Source organism: Balaenoptera physalus, assembly GCF_965194825.1.
Source record: "Balaenoptera physalus genome assembly, chromosome: 4".
NCBI classification, from domain to species: Eukaryota; Metazoa; Chordata; class Mammalia; order Artiodactyla; family Balaenopteridae; genus Balaenoptera; species Balaenoptera physalus.
The window spans coordinates 118969883-118990393 of record NC_138891.1 but is presented as its reverse complement, the minus strand read 5'-3'; the positions used below and the strand labels follow the sequence as shown (position 1 = coordinate 118990393).

General features: G+C 37.1%; 1 protein-coding gene and 1 long non-coding RNA gene across 2 annotated transcripts in view; one reads left to right on the top strand and one right to left on the bottom strand.

Annotated features, from left to right (window-relative positions):
• Positions 1–11317, bottom strand: part of LOC309660105 (uncharacterized protein) — a 224422-nt gene extending 213105 nt beyond the window's left edge. The window contains exon 1 of the mRNA XM_082460655.1: positions 1659–11317. Coding sequence (XP_082316781.1) covers positions 1659–1822 — 164 coding nt within the window. The 5' untranslated portion in view covers positions 1823–11317. The remainder of the gene's footprint in view (positions 1–1658) is intronic.
• Positions 1–18797, top strand: part of LOC309660133 — an 83449-nt gene extending 64652 nt beyond the window's left edge. The window contains exon 3 of the long non-coding RNA XR_014263176.1: positions 11326–18797. This is a non-coding gene — a long non-coding RNA (uncharacterized lncRNA). The remainder of the gene's footprint in view (positions 1–11325) is intronic.
• Positions 18798–20511: the final 1714 nt, after the last annotated feature.

Genomic DNA, 20511 nt, shown 5'->3' with positions numbered 1-20511 from the left:
CCTAGTAAGACAGCTCTAACTCATGTTTCTTTAAAGAATAAATCAGGCTCTCATCAATATTTTAAAAAGAAATATGATTATTGTAAAGTGAAAAATAAAGTTTCACTCTAGATTACCACAGACTAACATATAAGGCAAAATAGCATTTAGTATAATAGGATTTCTTAAAAAAAAAAAAACAGAGCAACCGAGATCCTACTTTTCTGCTTTTAAATACACTGCAGTGTGTCTATTTTTAATGTCTAAATATATTGCTGAAAATGGTTACATAAAATCTGAGGTTGTTAATATCTGATTACTAAGGTATTTCATTGCAACCTGTGAATTTAACTCTTAAAATACTGGAGTATAAAGTAACGTATCGGCTTACATGACAAAAGCCAGTTAAAAAAAATAAAAACTGACAGTTCCAAAAATTAGATGAAAGTGCCTTTGACCTTTCTTTCTTAAAAAAATAATCATCATTTTTATTGCAAAACAGCAATTAAATACAATTATTTAAAGTCATTCAGTCATGTTTATATATCAAGCACTTTTAAAACATTTGTTATAAATACCATCAGGGTGCTAATACACTTTTAAAATTATACAAAAAGTGCCAACACTTTTTAGAATCCCAAACAACATGATATTTAAAATATACAAAAATCCCATTTTAAAAAGGTTAAGCTGAATTGTGCGCACAGCGAAACTTCTAGAAAACTTCATTACTTACTGTTCACTGAGTATTACTTACAGAGATTAACAGTTTTAAGAATTCATCTGTTATTTATCCTGAAGTGTTTTGAATAACCCTTTCGTACTGTATACTTCTCAGTGTGATGACCGTCCCTACTCTGGTCTGCTGAGAAAAACAAAAAAATCGGTAAACCTTCTTCTTGAAGATTGTTCTTGTTATAACGTATTTTAGGTGGCCACAAGCAGGAATTCATAATTCTCAAAGCAACAATATAAGGAAATTTTTTTAAATGTTTGTTTCATATTTACTGTATAAAGTCATTTTGACATGCCTACACAACTGGTTATGGCAGCTCTCAGACATGATTTCTAATAAAAAAAAAATTTTTTTTTTGCTCCAGGTTCTTTAGAGAAAGCTTGCCGCTGGGAAGTTGATTTTGGCCAAGTGCCAAAATCATGTGCAAAGGGGCCTCATTAGGGATTCATGGCAGCCTTCAGCACTAACAAAAAATGTGACCCAACAGGCTAAATCAGCGACTAAAATTAAAAAGTAAGAGACAAAGACAACTTACTTAATATTCCTTCCAAAGCAACATTAAACTTTTTTTGGTAATTAAACCCTTGTTAGTCTAATGCAGCGTTCCTCTGTCCTCAAATGATTGTACAATTACTCTTTAAAACTTGTCAATTTCCCTTCTAAATACACTTTCTTTCTACGGCAGTTTACAAAGATTTTGCTATATAATAAAACCCTATATCCAGTATAATCAGTTCAACAGCAGAAAACAAAATCTTAAAAATGCAGACTACAGTATTCCCTTAAGATTTAAATAAACAAACAAAAAATAAGCAAACAAATAGTACCTTTTAAACTTCTACAAAAGTGAACAGGCACACTCCACAAACTCACGTAGCTTGTGATGAATCATTCTCACTGCCCAACTTTTCCCCAAAAAAGTAGATTTGATATGCAGCCTTACCTAGATGTCTTCTGGCTTTTCTGCAGATCAAAAAGTTTCCTGCCTAAGCACACAGATATTCTTTCACAAACCATAAAGGGCCTTTTATGAATCCAGCACTGTAACAGGCTGCCTTCCACACCACGTTGAGAGCCCAGTGCGCCAGCTCTCAAGATAAAATACATTGCTAATACACAATTAGTGGGAGAGGTTGTCTACTGGAGAATTTATCTTAACGAAAGAAGGAAAAAGAAGCGTTTTTTCTTTTTTTTTTTTTTTTGTTTTTTGGTTTTTTTTTTTTGGAAAAAGCAAAGAGGGTGCGGTCAGATGTTAGGTTTTGCCTGAGAAAGGGCCCTACACTGCACTAGTACCTAAATACTAGCAGAAGCTGCCTGGGAAGAGAGCCAATGGAAGGACTTTGTTTGACCCAGCTGCCAATCTCCCCTGAAGCCGTGCGCCAGACTAAACACTCACACTATTTTAACTCAAATCAGGCTACAGCAGCTGTTTGCTTTCCGGCTCTGAGCTCTGCACCCAACATGGCTTGTGCAGTTCACCCAGCGAGCTCTGCTAGCCGCCTGGCTAAAATCTGTTCTGGGTCGGGATTTGTCATTGGAGAGCAAAATTTAACCCTATTCCTCGTGGTAAATATGAACTGTTTGTTGTTCAGCGTTTGGATCTTGTAGTTTGGAATAATTCTGCGATCTATTTAAAGAAGAGTGATATTTTATATCACAGAGGAAAATTGAGATTTGAAGGTTATAGAGATTCATATATTTCTTTGAAATTCTGACATAAATTCTTCTGATGTATTCAAATTAACACTAAAATAACCCTTGTGTGTAACAATAACAAGACTTATACCAAGCACTTCTAAGAACAAAGATGGTACCCATTCAACCCAATCCAAACTTCTTTGGCCCTACCAAGATGGAAAGTTGGTATCACAGGATCAGAGACTCACATCATTCTGAGAGTTAGTACTTACTGCTTAATGCTCTGGAAAGTTCCTCCAGAAGCAACATCTAAGCACACAAGTAGTTTGTTTTCCTTATATGGAAAAGTACAAAGTGGTCCGATTTATCTTTCCTAAATTTCTAAGCTTATTTAGCTATTAGGCTGAATGTGAAAATAAATCCTGAGTTGTAAAAGATTAAAACATGCCCACTGGTAGTCTAAAGTGAAAAGGAAACTAAAGAGAAGTTAGTCAGGAGAAGCACAATTTAAATAATAGTCAAAATTATCTGATGTATCAGGGAGGAGAGATCTGATAACTAAGAGCTGTTGCACCCAAGGTAGGAGACAAACATTACATATATGCAGAAAATGAGTCAGGAAGTCATTCAACATGTGGAAGAGGTAGAGAATTTGAGAGGAGTGTGGTAACATGGAGTATAACCAAGTTATTCTTACTCCTGACCAAATTCCTAATTACGGACAACAATGGTGAGAGAAGACAGAGGGATTTTAGTTTCTGTTGTTGCTTGGGGGTAGAAGGATGTCTCTTCATTTAGGGCAAGTAGCCAGTAAGACTTTTTTTTTTTTTAACATAACTAATTTGGTTCACACTACAGTCAGAAGATGACCAAAAAAGAAATATTTCTGATATACTGTAAAAGTACGTCCAGGGATAGTTTCAAAAAGTTGTTTCTTTTGCTTTAACAGAGAGTTTACTTTGTTTCTATTTCTGCCCCCAAAATAATATGTCTGTTTTCTTATCTTAGAAATGAGAGATCAAAGTTACAAAAATTGTCATTTTATGATAAAATGTTATTTTCTCAGATAGAAAGTGGTGAAGATGCTTATAGAGAGGTTGAACTATTAGGTTTGATGCGTGCACATAAACTGAAAGACCTAATTCATTAAAAATGCATGTCAAGATAATATTGTATAACAGGTGAGTTATTATCTCATCCTGAAAGTAATACACATATTAACCCAAAAGATTCCCATTGGATCTGGCTTCCTACATAGCAGAGTATAATTAGCTGCTAAAAAGTCTCATGGAATCAAATAAAATGCTGGGAAATCGTTTCTTCTGTGCCTCTTTCTTTCAATCCAAGAAAATATTCAACAGGTTTCTCTGAATAGTCTATTACAATCTACCAAGAAAATTATCACCCATAATTACACAGCTCCATGTACTTCTGCAGTAGCTATAAAATGGTGGCCCTGTAGTAACATTTGTTCATCTCAGTAATTACTTCTCTTACACTGCATTGTGCACTGCTATCTTCTCCTTAGACACTTGTGCACAAAGCAGTTAGTTCACATCACGAGTGTTTGGGGCTGAATTGTGTTCCCCTCCCTCGAAATTCATACATTGAAGACCTAATTCTCAGAACCTCAGAATGTGACAGTATTTGGAGATGTGAACTTTTAAGAGATGATTTAGTTAAACAAGGTCATTAGGGTGGGCCCTAATGCAATACAATTAGTGTCCTTACAAGAAGAGATTAGGACACAGATACACACAGAGGGAAGATCATGTAAAGACACAGGGAGAAGAAGTCCACCTGCAGTCAAGGAAAGAGATTCAGGAGGAACCAACCCTGCAGGAACCTTGATCTTGAACTTCTAGCTGCCAGAATTGTGAGAAATAAATTTCTGTTTTTGAAGCCATACAGACTGTGGTATTTTTTATGGCAACCTGAGAAAACTAATACAATGTCTAAGTAAAAAGGAGTGAAAAATTATCTTATCGTTGATTACAATTTGTTTCAATACTCAGGTGTTTGATTTTAGTCAATAGAGCATGTAATTTATGAAGGAAGTGTACATTATTTGCATTTTTCAGGAAGAGGAAAAACTACATGTGTGCCAGAGTTTTATATAAAAGCTGTACATGGTGTTAAGAATGAAGAAAAATATGACACAGTTGCCATTCTTTCATGATACTTCTCATTTTCATGTTTTGAACAGGAATACCATGCTTAAGTCATTGTCTGGTACATAATAAAATGCTGTGTGCACAATTAACAGGCACAGACTTTGAAAAGAATTATGGAATAAATAGGTACTTAGCTTTTCCTTTAGGACAATAAAAAATGGAATGTAGACTTCTGATTTTGCAAGATAGTTTTGATCCATGGACAACTTACAGTTGAGGCCTGGTACTAGATAAAAATTTCATATCAAGAGGTGGAAATATAAAAGGCTAGTCTTTCTAAGGGGAGAGTTCAAATAACTTTTACAAAGGGAATAGACTCTAAAGGAAGAAGGAAAAGAAATGTGGGTGCCTGGCAAGAAAGTCTGGATAAAAGCAAAGGAGGTGAGACTGAAAATAATCAAAGATAGAATAAGTCAAGGGGTTAATCAGAATATCCCCAAAGGAAGCCATATTTGTCCAGATAGTTAAGAATGGACATTCCACTTACATAAAGTTGGAAGCAGCAAGATAATGATGGGAAATGGATTAGAGTAGGAATACTTCTGCTGTTGTGTCAGGCAGAATTCTAAGACAGCCCTAAGATTCCCACTCCCTGGTAAACACTTGTATACCACCCCAGAAGTTGGGCAGAACCCATGAATATGATGATTTAGTTGCTTTGTTGATTAGGTTATCAACCTCTATGTAAGAATCAATGAGATCTCCATGTAGAGTTGGTAGAAGGAGAAAGAAGAAGCCACTATCCAAGTAATATACCTGACCAGAAGAAGTAAGGAAAAGATGACTGATGTTACCAAAGCAATGAGATGTTGTTTTACCCACCAGCTGATGTGGATGTGAGCGTTCATTCATCTTTTGATTCACCTATCCTCTCAAAAATTCTATTTAATGCTGACTTTGTGTGTGTGTTCAGTGGGGGCACCACTGCGCTAAGTGTTGTGTGGGACAAAAAAACAACCCCTGATCTCATGTTTCTATCTAGTAAGCAAACTGATAGCTGAACAGTCAATTCTAAAGAAAATGGCACTGTTTTTGTTGAGCACTTCAGAATGCTGAGGCATTAGGTAATGTCAAGTGGTTTAGTAAATGCCATAGAATGTTATGACAATATTGATAATTATCACATGTTCAAGTACTTATAATAAACAAGTTACTGTATTGTAAAAAATAATATATTTTTGGTCACCCAACAGCTTCATGATGTCATTGTCTTAAAGTGCCTAAAGACATCATTATTTCTGTGAAATTATGATTGCTAGTTCCTCCTATTTTTTTGGTAAGCAGTTCCATTATTTTCCATACTAGTTGAGACCAAACAGACCATGTATCTCTTGAAATCCTAACATTTAAAAAATAAAATCCAAGACAGCATCATTGTGCACAAAAGCCCATTATTACTCCAAAGTAAATAACACAGTACTTTGAACACCTGTTTCCTAATGAGAATATCCATAAAACATTGAGAAACAACTTCAAAGAAATGTTAAATGTAAATTAAATGTGATCAGGGAATGGAATGAATCAAGTTAGTATAAGGAAAATGATCTTAAATGACTAAGTAAATATTTCCGTGTAAAGATTTAAAATAAAACATAACACAATATACAATTATCAAAATAGAAAATAAAATTAAGTTCTTACCTGGGGTAACAAATGATGATGCACACAGACTCATAGCACACATACAAACAAACAGACAAAAATATTTAAGTAATAGAAAGATGATGACCTATTCTAACTGATCTGATTAAAATTTTGAAACGGACTTCACATTCCCACTGTAAGTTTTTTTTTATTTAAGCCATTTGCTGCTTCATTCTATTTTCTAGATCTATAAATCTGCTTTTTGAGGCAATCTCTGTAGGCATTTTCAAATTTTATCAAGTTTATTTTATAGTTTCAGAAGGATTAAGAACAATCTAAATACACACAAGGATAAATAGATAACATGAATAGCTCTATATGTATAAATAAATTGAATTAATAACTAATAACCTTTCCTTAAAGAAATCACCAGATACAAATGGTTTCACAAGTGATTTCTACCAAACATTAAAGGAAGAAATAATATCAATTCTCCACAGTCTCTTTCAAAAAAAATAAATAATTAAAAGCAGAGGAACATTATCTAACTCATTCAGTGAGCCCAGCATTACTCTAATGCTAAAACTAGATATAAGAAAAAAAAATCACAAACTTATATCTCTCATGAACATAGACACAAAACAAAACCTCACTGAAATATTAACAAGTCGAATTCAACAATGTATGAAAAGAATTATATACTACAACCAAGTGGTATTTATTCCATGTATGCAAGGTTGGTTCAACATCTGAAAAATCAGTCAATATAATCCACTGTATCAACAGACTAAAGGAGGTAAATCATATTAATTGACACAGAAGAAATACCATTTGACAAAATCCAATACTCAATCATAATAAAAATACTCAGAAAACTAGGAGTAGAGAAGAACTTCTCCAAATCAATGGAGAACCATCTGCAAAAACCTACAGCTAACATAATCAATAATGAGTAACTAGACACTTTCCCCCTAAGACCAGAAACAAGGCAAGGATGTTCCCATTCACCACTTCTATTCAACATCACATAGGAAGTCCTAGCTGGTGCCATAAGAAAAGAAATGGAAATAAAAGGATAAATATTGGAAAAGAATAAAACAGTTGCTATTCATTGGTGATAGGATTGTCTATATAGAAAAATTCCAAACAATTTTTTTTATAAAAAAGCAACTATAGCAAGGCTTCAGGGTACAAGGTTAATATACAAAAGCCAATTGCTCGTTAGCAGATGAATAAGTTCTGGGGTTCTAATGTACAGCATTGTGATTATGGTTAACAGTACTGTATTGTACACATGAAAATTGTTAAGAGAATAGATCTTAAATGTTCTCAGCACAGAAAAGAAACAATAATTATGTGATGTAATGGAGTGTTAACTAACACTGCAGTAGTAATCAGACTGCAATATAAAAGTGTGCCAAATCAACATATTGTACACTTTGAATTTGTATAATATTATATGTCAATTATGTATCAATAAAGCTAGTAAAAATATATTTAAAAATTTTAAAGCCAATTTCTTTCCTCTTTACCAGCAATAAAATGTTAGAATTTGAAATTTTAAAAATACCATCGATAATAGTATCAAACAATTAAACACTCAGGCGTAAATATAACAAAATATGTACAATACATATATGTGGAAAACTACAAACTGCTGCTTTGTTAGCAGAGAGGGCCCAGGATGCAATGTCTCCAGTACAAATGAGCACATCCATCACAAAGATCTTGGTTTCTAATACCATTCTCCAATAAAAGGAACTAGGGCTCCTTGGAGAATTACCTGATTCTAGGACTCAGCAGTAAATAGGCAAAATGGGCCTGAGGCATCTTATAGTGCCAAAAAGTAAGTAAGTGCCAAAAATAAAAATAAAAAGTAAATAATGATGAAGATACATTAAAGGGATACAGGAGCCAATTGAAAGGGGTTTCGATGGCCAAAGTTGAAACAATCTGAACAACAAAGTAAAATAAGTAGTACTGGATTATAACCCAAAGTACAAAATAAGAGTCCATGAATACATACTGATATAAATTAATTAATATATATTCCATCCTTAAAGAGGTGGAGCAAATCTGCCCACTCCTTAAGTGTGGGCTGAGCAGAGTGACTTCCTTCCAAAGAGCACAATATTGAAAAAGAGAGAGAAAAAATTATAAGTTTATAGTGGAGAAAGCTGACAAGCACTTCTGCAAGCCAGGTGATCAAGATTAACATTAACAGTGATAAATTATTTTAGTAACATTCAATTTTGATATTATGTGATAAAAATGGCAATGTACCTTTGTGGTCTTCCTTCCCAAAATATATTGTTTCAGTCTAAGCATAAGAAAAACATCAGACAAATTCCAGTTGAGAGATACTCTATGGAACAATTGATCAGTAAACCTCAAAATTGTCAAGGTCATTAGAAATAAGGAAAGTCTGAGAAACTGTCAAAACCAAGAATACCCTAAGGAGACATGACTATTAACGCAATATGGTATCCTGGATGAGATCCTGGAACAACAACCAAAACAGGGGGCATTAGGGAAAAACCTAAGGAAATCTGAATAAAGCATGGACTTTAGTTGGTAATAATGTATCAATTGTGTTTGACCAATTGTGACAAATATACCACACTACTATGTTGAGAAACTAGGTGTGGGGTATACAGGAAATCTTTTTTGTACCATCTTTCCAATAATTTTGTGGATATAAAATTGTTCTAAAATTAAAATTTTACTAAAATGTGCACTAGAAAAATATTTTAAATAGAAAAAAATGATTAAACACTTCATGGTATGTTACCCAATATTTTCTTAGGTGTGGAAGCAATGTCCAGGAAGCAATTCTTGAGAAATATGTATTAAAGTAATAAAACTACTCCTTTGGTTTCCATGACATTGTTTCCCCAATATTTTTTTTTCTTCCCATATATCTGATTTTGTTTTCAACTGTTTAAACGTGTTACTCAAAACTACCTCCTCAGCTACCTTTTTCTTTTCTCGCTCTACTCAGAAATCTACTTGATTTTTACAAATAGGTTGATAACCTCCAAATCTTTAGCACAGACACCTCTATATAGTGCTCCAGGTCCCATTTCCTAAATGTCCATTGGCATCCCAATCTCCATTCCTAAAACTATATTTATTCTTTTCCCTTTAACTTGCTCCTACTCTGTTTAATAGCCAACCATTCTCACATGCCAGAAGTCAGAAGAGATCTCACGATATCTCAACAGTTCCTGAGTAAAACACTGGGACAACTGGAAAAACATGGAATATAAAGTATAACTGAAGAAAAAAGTTCTTAACAACAACAATAAAAAGAAACTTTAGTGGGCTGATCAAAAACATTTATTTTGTTCTAGGAAAGCAAAAAAAAAAATATCATGAAAGAGAAACTGATCTATAGAAATAATTAAAAATAAAATGATAATTCATGAATAATTAATGTTCCTGAAGTGTTAGAACAAATTTTTAAAAAATCAAAGATATCAAAGATAGAACTTTCTCAAGCCTAATGCTAAATTAAATAATTCACCATGTGCTTAGCAAAATTATTGGAGGAAGATACAGACCTAGATCACTCTAGCAAAGAAAAATTGTAATTACAATTTTAAAGGACAGATCTTACCACTATCAAAACTGAAAAGGAAAGTGTATGTGTGTGTGTGTGTGTGTGTGTGTGTGTTTCTACACAGGAATAAAAATAGTCTGTCCACATTATTTCTTTACAAAATGAAAAATTAATAATATCCATGTAACATTGGGGTATATTAGTTTTTGAATAAAAGGATTTAGGTCCAACCATAGGGATCAAAGGTGAACTATGACTGTCTTAATCCAATAGAATTAGGTGAAAACCAGACATAAGCCAATCGATGTACTGCATTCCTCCAACCACAGATACTGGTTCAGAGTGAGCTGGACCACATGACCATAATTGACCTAGTCTCTTATGTGAAAAGCAGGCAACTATATCTAAGAGTCACCTTTTTATAACTATGACAGAACCAAGCTTTGGGATAAAAGTGACATCACAAAAGACAGAGAGAAATAATACCTAGCACCTTGATGATATTATTAAAACCCAGATTTCATCTTACCCTACATATGACTGTTTTCAGTTATGTGAACCAGTAAATTTCCTTATTGTTTAAGCTATTTAGAGTTTACTTTTATTTAATACAAATGGAAAGTATCATAACTTGTAAGCTAGCCAAATTTCATTTCATGTGTAAAGGCAACAGAAAGACATCTTAAATGGCCAAAAACTAAGAGATTATACTATTCTTAAGAAAATTGCATAAGACATGCTGGCTGACTAATAGTTGAATCAAAATTAAGTGTCCATCACTGGATGAATGGATAAAGAAATATATACATAATACATAATGGAATATTAATCAGCCTTAAAAAGAAGGAAATCCTGCCTTTTCTGAAAATGTGTACAAATTTAGAGGACATTATTCTAAGTGAAATAAGCCAGACACAGAAAGACAAATACTTTGTGTTCTCACTTATATGGGGAATCTAAAAAAAGTCAAACTTAGAAAAACAGAGAGTAGAATAGTGATTGCCAGGGACTGAGGAGGTGGGAGAAATGTGGAGATGTTGGTCAAAGGGTACAAACTTTTAGTTATAACATGAATAAGCTCTAGATATCTAATGTACAGCATGGTAACTATCCTTAGTATTAGTGCATTGTATATCTGAAATTTTCCAGGAGAGTAAATCTTAAGTGTTCTTGACACACACATACACACACACACACAGGTAACTATGTAAAGTGATGGATGTGCTAATTAGCTTGACTGAGTGTGGTAACCATTACACAAGGTATGCTTATATCAAAACACCATGTTTTATACCTTAATATGTGTAGTTTTCTTGTTACTCATACCTCAATAAAGCTGGAAAAAACAAAAATAATTTAAAAAATAAGAATTTAGTATAGAGGCTTTTCCTACTCAAGCTAGACCCAAAACTCTGTATTTGGACTCAGAAATCTTCCCTAAGATATTCTACTTCTTTTTCTCCTCCTTTCCCTATACTAAGAAATAAGTTTGTCATGCTGCATTCTTCATAGCACAATGTGGGATGACCACTTAAAACAATAGTGATGTGTTGTACTCCAATACTTGCTAACAATAATTAATTATTTACCAATTTGTGTTGCTGTGCCAGAATTACAAAAAATTCTTTCACTTACTGTTTCTTTTTCCACAGAAAATAATATGTAGAGCACCATGATGATCAGTGAGAAGAGATAATAAAAAGTTTGCAGATGCAGATATTTCCTGAGAAAACCCCAATTTATAACATTTAACATCAAGTTCCTATAAATGTATGCAAGAGGGAAGAGATAAGGGAACATATGTATATGTATAACTGATTCACTTTGTTATAAAGCAGAAACTAACACACCATTGTAAAGCAATTATACTCCAATAAAGATGTTGGAAAAAAAAAAAAGTTCCTATGAACGAGCCTCTTATGTGCTTCAAAGTCAACCAATAGAGAATGATCTTAAATAAAGAGAAACAGTTAATAACTAAAATGTATTGAGCACTAATTCTACTAAGTTAGGTTCAAATAAATGGAAGAGCAGGATTAAACCCAAACAATCTGATGCCAGAACTTTAGTTCCTGATCACTGTCTGTACTGTCTCTAAGGAAACATTTATTGAGTGCTCATTATACAATAGGCACTGACTCTGTCTTCTTTGTGATGTAATCATTGTTTAGCTCTCTAATAACATCTTTTGTAAATTATCCACATTATACCATCTATGCACAAACCTAGGTTCATTGTTATGCTTTCTCTCCTTTGTCTGGGCACTTGTGGTAATGTGCTTCCTTCTAGCACTTTGCTTGCCTATCTTCTATTTGGAGACAGCATGGGTATCGGTTGTAATAGGAAGACTTTCCAGACTGTTTCCTGACCAAAATCTAGTTCAGCATTCTTTCTATGCCTTGCCATAGTACAATACATACTTCTAAATCTATTATAATTTGCTTTTATCCATTTCCCAAGACTTTAAGAACAGGGGACTATGCATCCCTCATTTCAATCTCAGTAACCCATACAGTCCTTGGCACTGAATAAACACTCCTAAATGTTATGAATTACTTAATGAGAAAATTACTGAGTGGAACATTTAATGTTAAGTAAAGCAGAAATCTTGAATTACATAGAAAATATAGATGTTTACAGGTTAATTTAAAATAGCCAATTTAAGCTTATGGAATTGTTCCCATTGAATTTAAGGTTCTTTCTTTGTTGCAAAAGAATTTGGAGATGAAGTGATAGGTAAAAAGTGGATTTATTTAGAGAGAACACAGACTCCACAGACAGAGCATGGGCCATCTAGGAAGGCGAGAGGCCTTGAGAGAAATACACGCCACAGACAGAGCGTGGGCCATTTGAGAAGGTGAGAGAGAGCCTCGAAATATGGCATGCTTAGTTTTTATGGGCTGATAATTTCATAGGCTAATAAGTGGGAGGATTATTCCAATTATTTTGGGGAAGGGGCGAGGATGTCCAGGAATTAGGCCACTGCACACTTTTTGACCTTTTATGGTTGTCCTCAGAACTGTCATGGTGATGGTGGGTGTGTCATTTAGCATGCTAATGTATTACAATGAGCGTATAATGAGGCTCAAGGTTCACTGGAATTTTTCGCCATTTTGGACCCAGTTGGCTCTAACCAGTCTTTGTCAAGTACTATGGCTATATCATTCTTTTAAAGGTTGTGCCCTGCCCCCTTCCCTCCTGTTTCATTCCCCCCTCAGAGATTTTACTCCCGTATTTTTATGGGAAGCAGAGAGGCGAAGGTCCGTCTTCTGTAACTGCTTCAAGGCTGAATAGGGGGATCGACACTGCCTGTCGGGGAGTAAAAACTCTGGATGCCTGATCTAGAGGCCCCAGAGGCAGGACAGCTCCTTGTTTTAACTTGGTATGGGTTAGAAACCTCGCATAGCCATCATCTTGATGTGGAACTGTTATAACTGCTACCATAGCCTTCCTATGAATCTCCTTGATGATGAAGCACTTTTTGTAACAGCATCAGAGTACAAAAATATCTATAAATGACAAAAGACTTAAAAGGCATGGTTAAACATCTGATTACAGCGTAATTGATAAAGAAACTTGGTTACTGTTGTGACATACAACATTTTAAGATAATAACTAGAATTATGACTGATAATACTTTATCAAGACATGTCAGAATCTTAGGAACTCCATATAATTTCTAGAATATCTGTATTAGTAACATTTGCCATACAATATAACCTAAGAAGATTTATTACTCATTTGACAGTACTTCACATGTAATTTAATTTGACTTAGGAAGTTTTGTCAAAAGAATATCGAAAGGGTTTAAAACAGTCAGATAGGATCATAGGTCACTGTGAAAAAATAGTTATTTACTTAGCCAAAGTGACAATAAAAGATTTCAAAGACAAATGCAGAACAGATCACTTAAAAGGTAAAGAGTTTAAAACCTGTTACCAAAGGCAGTTTAACATTTTAAGAAGCTTGTCCTTTTAACAGAGAGAAAGGCCAAATTCAAGTTTTGCACCAGCTTACTTTTAAAATTCATTTACTCAATTAAATTCATTTTAAACTTAGTCAGTACTGACCATGCACAAAACTTTTTTTTCTCACAGTTCCTTTCCACAACCTTTCAGCACTTTCTGTATCCATCACTTTATTTTTCCATCCAGAAACAGCCATCCAGAAACAGCCAACTTCCTTTTCCCTTAATATTATAAAATGCAATTCCATTCCTCATACTTTCTTTACTGAAAACACACATCCTACTTTCCTTAAGCAACCATGCACTGTCATTGATATCAGCACTCTGTAGATTGGTAAACATAAATCCAAATAATAATTTTTTTAAAATGTGCTTTCTTATAGAAAATATCTCAGTGTGACACCAAACATATTTATTAATAGTCCTAAACCTTTTGTTTCTCTGTAAAAGGAAGCCAATGTTCAGCAATTAATGTTTCAGTATCTTATTTTATTTGGAAATGACGTAGTTATTTAATAAACTTTCATCATTTAACTTAATTTAGCACAACTCTAGAATTTCAAGTTACCAGAATCTGGAGAGACTACTTTAGATAGACATTTTTAAAACATAATTATTTTTTAAAAGTTTACGCAAAGCTTTTCTCATTTGCATTTTTTTCCTTAAAAGTTTTTTTCACATCAAGTTACTTTTCTCGTTGACAAATTTGTAATGGATAGAATGAGGTCTTATTTGACCTCTAGTAAACCTAGCTGCAATAGATGTATTATACTTAACATTGATGACTCTAAAGGCATGTCTATATTAATCAGACCAACAAGCTTAAGCCACCTTCAATACCAGATATTAGTTTAGTATTGAATATTTCCCAGATGACATGAACCTGAAATTCATTCTGGCCAGATTTATATTCCTGAGTATTTATATAAGCACTTAATTTCCTTTAAGCCAATTCAATAGAGCTCTTTTACGAATTAATTTTGGCAATATCATACATCTACAGCACACATAGATATATACAAACACACAGACACAGAAACCTCAAAGTTCCCATTTCAAAATTTTAGCCCTGAGTCAGTGTAAAACCCATCAGTTATAAGGGGTTGGATTCAAACTGGGCTCCTGGCAGATGGAACAAATCAAGGTCACCTATCTAGATAGCTACTTTTTACTAATGTTTATAGAAAAGACACTTAGGATTTTTACTTTTATTCTTGACAAGTCAAGTTCTAAATTACTTTCCCCTCTTTGAAATTTGCATTTTAAAAGGATGGTGGCGATAAGGGTTCCCGTTCCCAGAGAAGACTAGGTAGGATTGGAATATTACAGGGAGATTGGCATGGCATCAAAAGCCCGTATTAAATGAATTTTGAGATTAGGGGTTGGAGGCCTCATTGACCCTCTGGTTTATGGAGTATTAGCACCTGGAAGGGAAGTTATTAGTTTCCTTTAAGGTGATTTTTATAAGAGTGACAAACTTTGCCTTCCCTGGGATTCCCTGATCCCAGACCTGCGGATCTATAAGTTTTTCAGTTTCTGGGGGAATATTTTGGGCTGGACTGTCCATATCTTGTATAATACACAGTCCAGCCAAAAATGTGCCTTGGCTTTGGTTTTCAGGGAGGGTAAGAGCTGCCCCCAAGGCTGAGAGAAAATCCCTTCCCAATAATGGGCTGGGGCATTCAGGCATGACAAAAAACTTGTGAGTTATAAGAGTCTTTTTCCAGGTGCAAGTTAGAGGGGTGGTGAAATGTTTTAGTTTTGGCTTTCCTTCGACCCCAACAATAGAGCAGGTTTTAGGGGCAAGGGGCCCAGCGTGAGAAGTCAGGACAGGGTAAGTGGCTCCCGTGTCCACTAGAAATTGGACAAGGTTACCTGCCACGTCAGTGGTCACCCGCGGTTCCTCCCGTGTGATGACTGTCCTCTCGGGAGCCTTGGGTGGTCCTGGGTCCCGTCAATCAGACACTGCCATGACTGACGTGGGGGAATTTCCTTGCTCCCTTCAGAGCTGGTGGCTTTCCCTCTTCCAGTGGCCCATCTTCTTGCCCAATGGGCATAGCGTTTTGGGTGCAGGCTGGGACCTGTTTCCTGAGCATTCTTTGCTCCAGTGTCCAGGACTCCCACAGCTGAAACTGGCTCCCTTTCCTGGTGGAGGTCTTCTGGGAGTACTTTTGGGGTGACCAGGAAGTGGGTTGGGTCTTCTCATGCTAGCTGCCAAAAGACTGGCTTGCTGTCGTTCCCTCCTGAAGTCATGCTGTTCCTTCTTTTCCTCCTCAGCCTGGTCTTTATTGTTAAAAACACTGAAAGCTGTGTCAATAAGAAGGTTAGGAGGGCTTTGGGGCCCCATGGCAAGCTTTTGAAGCTTCCAACAGATGTCAGGGGGTGACTGGCTGATGAAGTGGGTTGTAAATACAATGTGTCCCTCGAAAGTATTTGGGTCTTCTGTCAGGGGTTCCTGTTCTTCCAGGGGTGCCACTAGCGAGGGCTTTTGTGTAGCCCAAATGGGTCTCAGCCGGCAAGGTTCCCTAACATAGGACTTGCATAGCTCCGGGTTTTCTCTTAGGGCCATAAAAGCCTGTACATAAGGAACTTCTGTCCATTTCCCCCGCCTTTTGCAAAAGATGTCTAAGTGTAGGATGGCATTAGAGTTGAGGCTCCCATTTTCTGCCCAGGCCTCATCAGCCTTAAGTTTATATGTTACGAAAGATAATGAGCTACTTCGTTTTAAAGAATCTAGAGAAACTTGTCCCAGTGGCTCAAAATGCACCAGACGGATGAGTCCTTGGGGATAGAGGAGGTGTTTCCCATTGTTCCTTCAGGGAGAGGGTACTCCTGTATCAGAGAGCAGCACTGGCGTTAGGAGGCCCCGTGGGGTCTCCCTAAGGCAAGACTGCTTCCAGGCGCCCCTGTCCACCTAGTCGCGTCGACTTTATCCACGATGGGGGTCAGCTATTCCCCTGTGTGGCAGTCCTGTTGGCCCCAGCATCCTGGGGCCCATGTCCTATCCTGGCATCCATGGTACCCAGGATGAGTGACTTCCCTGAAGGTTGCTCTATAGATTCTATAGATTAATCCCTGTGTTCTGGGATATGTTCCCCTGGACATCCTCATGGTTCTAACACAAAATCCCAGCCTTTTTTTCTACAAAGGTGATAAGTTTCAGAAAACAGGCACTGGTCGTTAAGGGAGATGGTCTGTGAAAAAGAAGAAAACCTCTCATTTCCCTTCCCTTTTGTGGGTGGCACCCCTGAGTCTTCAGTGCCATGCTCCCCCTCCCCCCTTCCCAAACATGCTCTGGCCGGCTGGCAGTGGGGCTGGGTGCAGGGGCAGATATGGCTGCTGAAGCGGAGGCACTGTGACTGTAGTTAGGGGGATGGAGAGCCCTGCGACCCTGGAAGGACGCTCCCAATTGCGTGACCCCGGAGAGGCAAGCACAGCAAATGTGGGTCATGGCCCAGGCAAGTATCCCTGGGGCGCAGCCATGTGTATGACCCATCCACCTTGAGTGGCCCGCTCCACTTTAACAGAGCAGGGTGGGGTGAGGGCAGACCCTGGAGGGGCCAGCCCAACACCAGGAGGCAGGCGGTGAACAATGGTCCCACCACGAGTCCCAACCACATGGTGCAGGACCACCCCCCTCCTAATATGAAGGGGGGTATACGCACAAACTGCCTCCCCAAGGGATTGCAACAGCTATAACCATGGCACAAAATCTAAGTAAGGCTGTATTTCATATTTTTACACAATTGGACCTGTTAACAGTTAATTAAATGGTGATAAGGCAAACCCAGAGGGCAAAGATCCTATGGCTCGGGTCCCTAGCTGCCTGTGAGGATGGCTGGAAACTTTCCCTGACATGCCCTGTGCATATGTAACAAACAGTAAGAAGTGGAAGAGCTAGTGGCATGGCTGGAAAATGCCTGGCAGATTTCTTTTTTCCCCATTTCCAGCAGAGTAAGGCACGAAAAAAGGGGAAAGTAAGAGTGAGGTAGGGATACCAAGTTGAGACAAGGACAGGCATAGGTGGACCAATAATAAGCCTATGAGGGTAGCCGCGGAGAGGGGGGCAGTGTACGCTCGTCCTGCGCCCACATTTTTGTGGCAATAGGTCCGAAAACGAGACAGACTATAAGAAAGGGAGAGAGGGCGAGAGAGAGATGGAGACGGCTGGAAGTAAGGCCATGCCTCTCTAGAGAGACAGTAACAGCGGGAAGGTGGCGCCTCTCAAGCCCAAGGGAGGAGAGAGGCTGAGGCTTACCGAATTCTCCTGGCTGCCTTCACCAATACGTTCCTGGTGAATGTGAGGTTCTTTCTTCGTCACGACAAAAGAATTCGGAGGAAAAGTGATAGGTAGAAAGTGGATTTATTTAGAGAGGAACACACGCCACAGACAGAGTGTAGGCCATTTCAGAAGGTGAGAGAGAGCCTCGAAATATGGCATGGTTAATTTTTATGGGCTGGTAATTTCATAGGCTAAATGGGAGGATTATTCCAATTATTTTGGGGAAGGGGCAAGGATTTCCAGGAATTGGGCCACTGCCCACTTTTTGACCTTTTATGGTTGTCCTCAGAACTGTCGTGGCGCTGGTGGGTGTGTCATTTAGCATGCTAATGTATTACAATAAGCGTATAATGAGGCTCAAGGTCCACTGGAAGTTGAATCTTCCGCCATTTTGGACCCAGTTGGTTCTAACCAGTCCTTGTCATATACTGTGGCTATATTATTCTTTCAAAGGTCATGCCCTGCCCCCATCCCTCCTGTTTCAGAATAAATACAAATTCACATACAGGAAGAAACTATATTCTGGAGAGTAGACAACATTTTTGAGTCATTTCATACTCTCATTAAGAGACTTGAGAATAATGTGATAAATGAATAATTTAACACTCAATTTTAAGTGATTTTCTTATTTGGGACATTTGTTCCTTTATCATGGTTTAAGTATATGTTTGTCATCTGGTTTATTCCTATGTTTGAAGTTTTTGTGGGTTGAATTGTGTTCACCACAAAGCTAAGTCCAGGTCATAACCCCAGGTACCTGTGAATGTGAACTTATTTTGAAATAGGGTCATTGCAGAAGTAATTAGTTAAGATCATCACACTGCAGTAAGGTGGGGCTTTAATCCAGTGTGACGAGTGGCCTTATAAGGAAAGAAGAGGGATGACAGCCATATAAAGAATCAAATTCACAAGGACAACACCATTGTGCAGTGCAGGTAGATTGGAGTGATGCCTCTACAAACTAAGAACCACCAAAGATTTCTGGCAACTACCAGAAGCTAACAGAAAAGCTTGCAACAGAGCATTCAGAGGGAGATGGCCTGTTAACACCTTGATTTAGAACTTCTAGCCTCCAGAACTGTGAGAGAATAAATTTCTGTTGTTTAAAGCCACCCAGATTGTGGTACTTTGTTATGACAGCGCTAGGAAATTAATACAAGTTTCTTTAACTTGAATGCAATCTTTCCCACTTTATTTTCTAAAGAACCTGCTTTGGGTTCATGGAACTTTAACTTCTTAAATGTTTACAGTTAGTACAATTTTTCTGGTATCTAAAACAATGTAGTCATGGTAATAAAAACTGAATTTGATATCCTAACACTTTATATACATATATATGTGATACATATATATGTATTCTAATAATAACTTTTTGTTAAAACTTGAAGAGAGAGAAATTTATTGAAATGGAATGTAGGTCTCTCAGGAAAAAGGCATTGATGGCAAACAGACTTGCACTTTCATCTGGCCAGACCTCTCACCACAGTATTTCCCACAGCATGACACAGATTGCATTTCAAATTTATAACCTTCAGAAGAAGCCTGAAATGCTCAAAAGTGGGAACGAAAAGCCTGTTTCAGTTCTGATATATCTAGTCTACACTTCACAAGGCCCATGTGAAACATGACATATGAAATGCTAACGAGGATTTAGGGTTAAAATCTCAAGTCTGCTAAAAACATGATTAATGTTACATTAGCCTCTTGGAGCAAAGGTCTAAAATATAATACATTTTAGTTTATAAGCAAAACCAGTGGGACATAAAACTCAACAGACATGCAGGTATAAACTCATAACCTTCAGCTGTCCTCTCAGAGAAGGTGGTACCTCTAAATCTCACAAATAATATCACTGTGATTAAATGTAATGAGAGCAGATATCAAGAATGTGCACTGCCACTAGGGACCTTAGCCAAAGTGCAAAGTATGCTGTTTGTCTTGGGAAACTTCTCACCTCTTGGTAAACTCTCTTAATCAGCCCTCAGGCATCCAGGGCCCTCAAGCTGCCCTCTGGCTGCCCCAGGCTCTCCTCACCCACTGAATACCCGCATCCCCTCCTCCTGGAGTAGCAGCCTGTGCTTCAAAATCAAGCTTCCTGTCAGTTTCACTTTTCAATCAAAACCCCATTTTCCTCAGGCTGGCTGATTTTGGCAGGCTCTAAGCAAAATCCTAATCTGATAATCTGATTAAATTAATTCGAAGTAAGTTGTAAATGGCTAATAGCCTAAAGTTCCGAGAGAAGCTGAGTTCTTGACAGTCTAATTTGTGGAATATACAAAGGAGATGTTTTAAACTGGAAACCTTCTGAGTGCCTTTTGTTTATACTCAAATTTCTTCCATTGCTTGCCCTCCTTCCTTCCTCCCTCCCTCCCTTCTTTCCTTTCTTCCTTCCTTCCCTCTCTCTCTCCCTCCTTCCTACATTTCCTTCTTTTCATTCTTTCTCTTTCCTCTCTCCTCTCCTCCCTCCCCCACCCCCAACTCCTTTCTCCCTCTCTCTCATTACTGGCTCAGTAATGTGACTCCCTTTTTGTATGGTTACTTATCCATAAATTGGCATCCAAATAGGAATTAAACCAAGGCAATCACTGT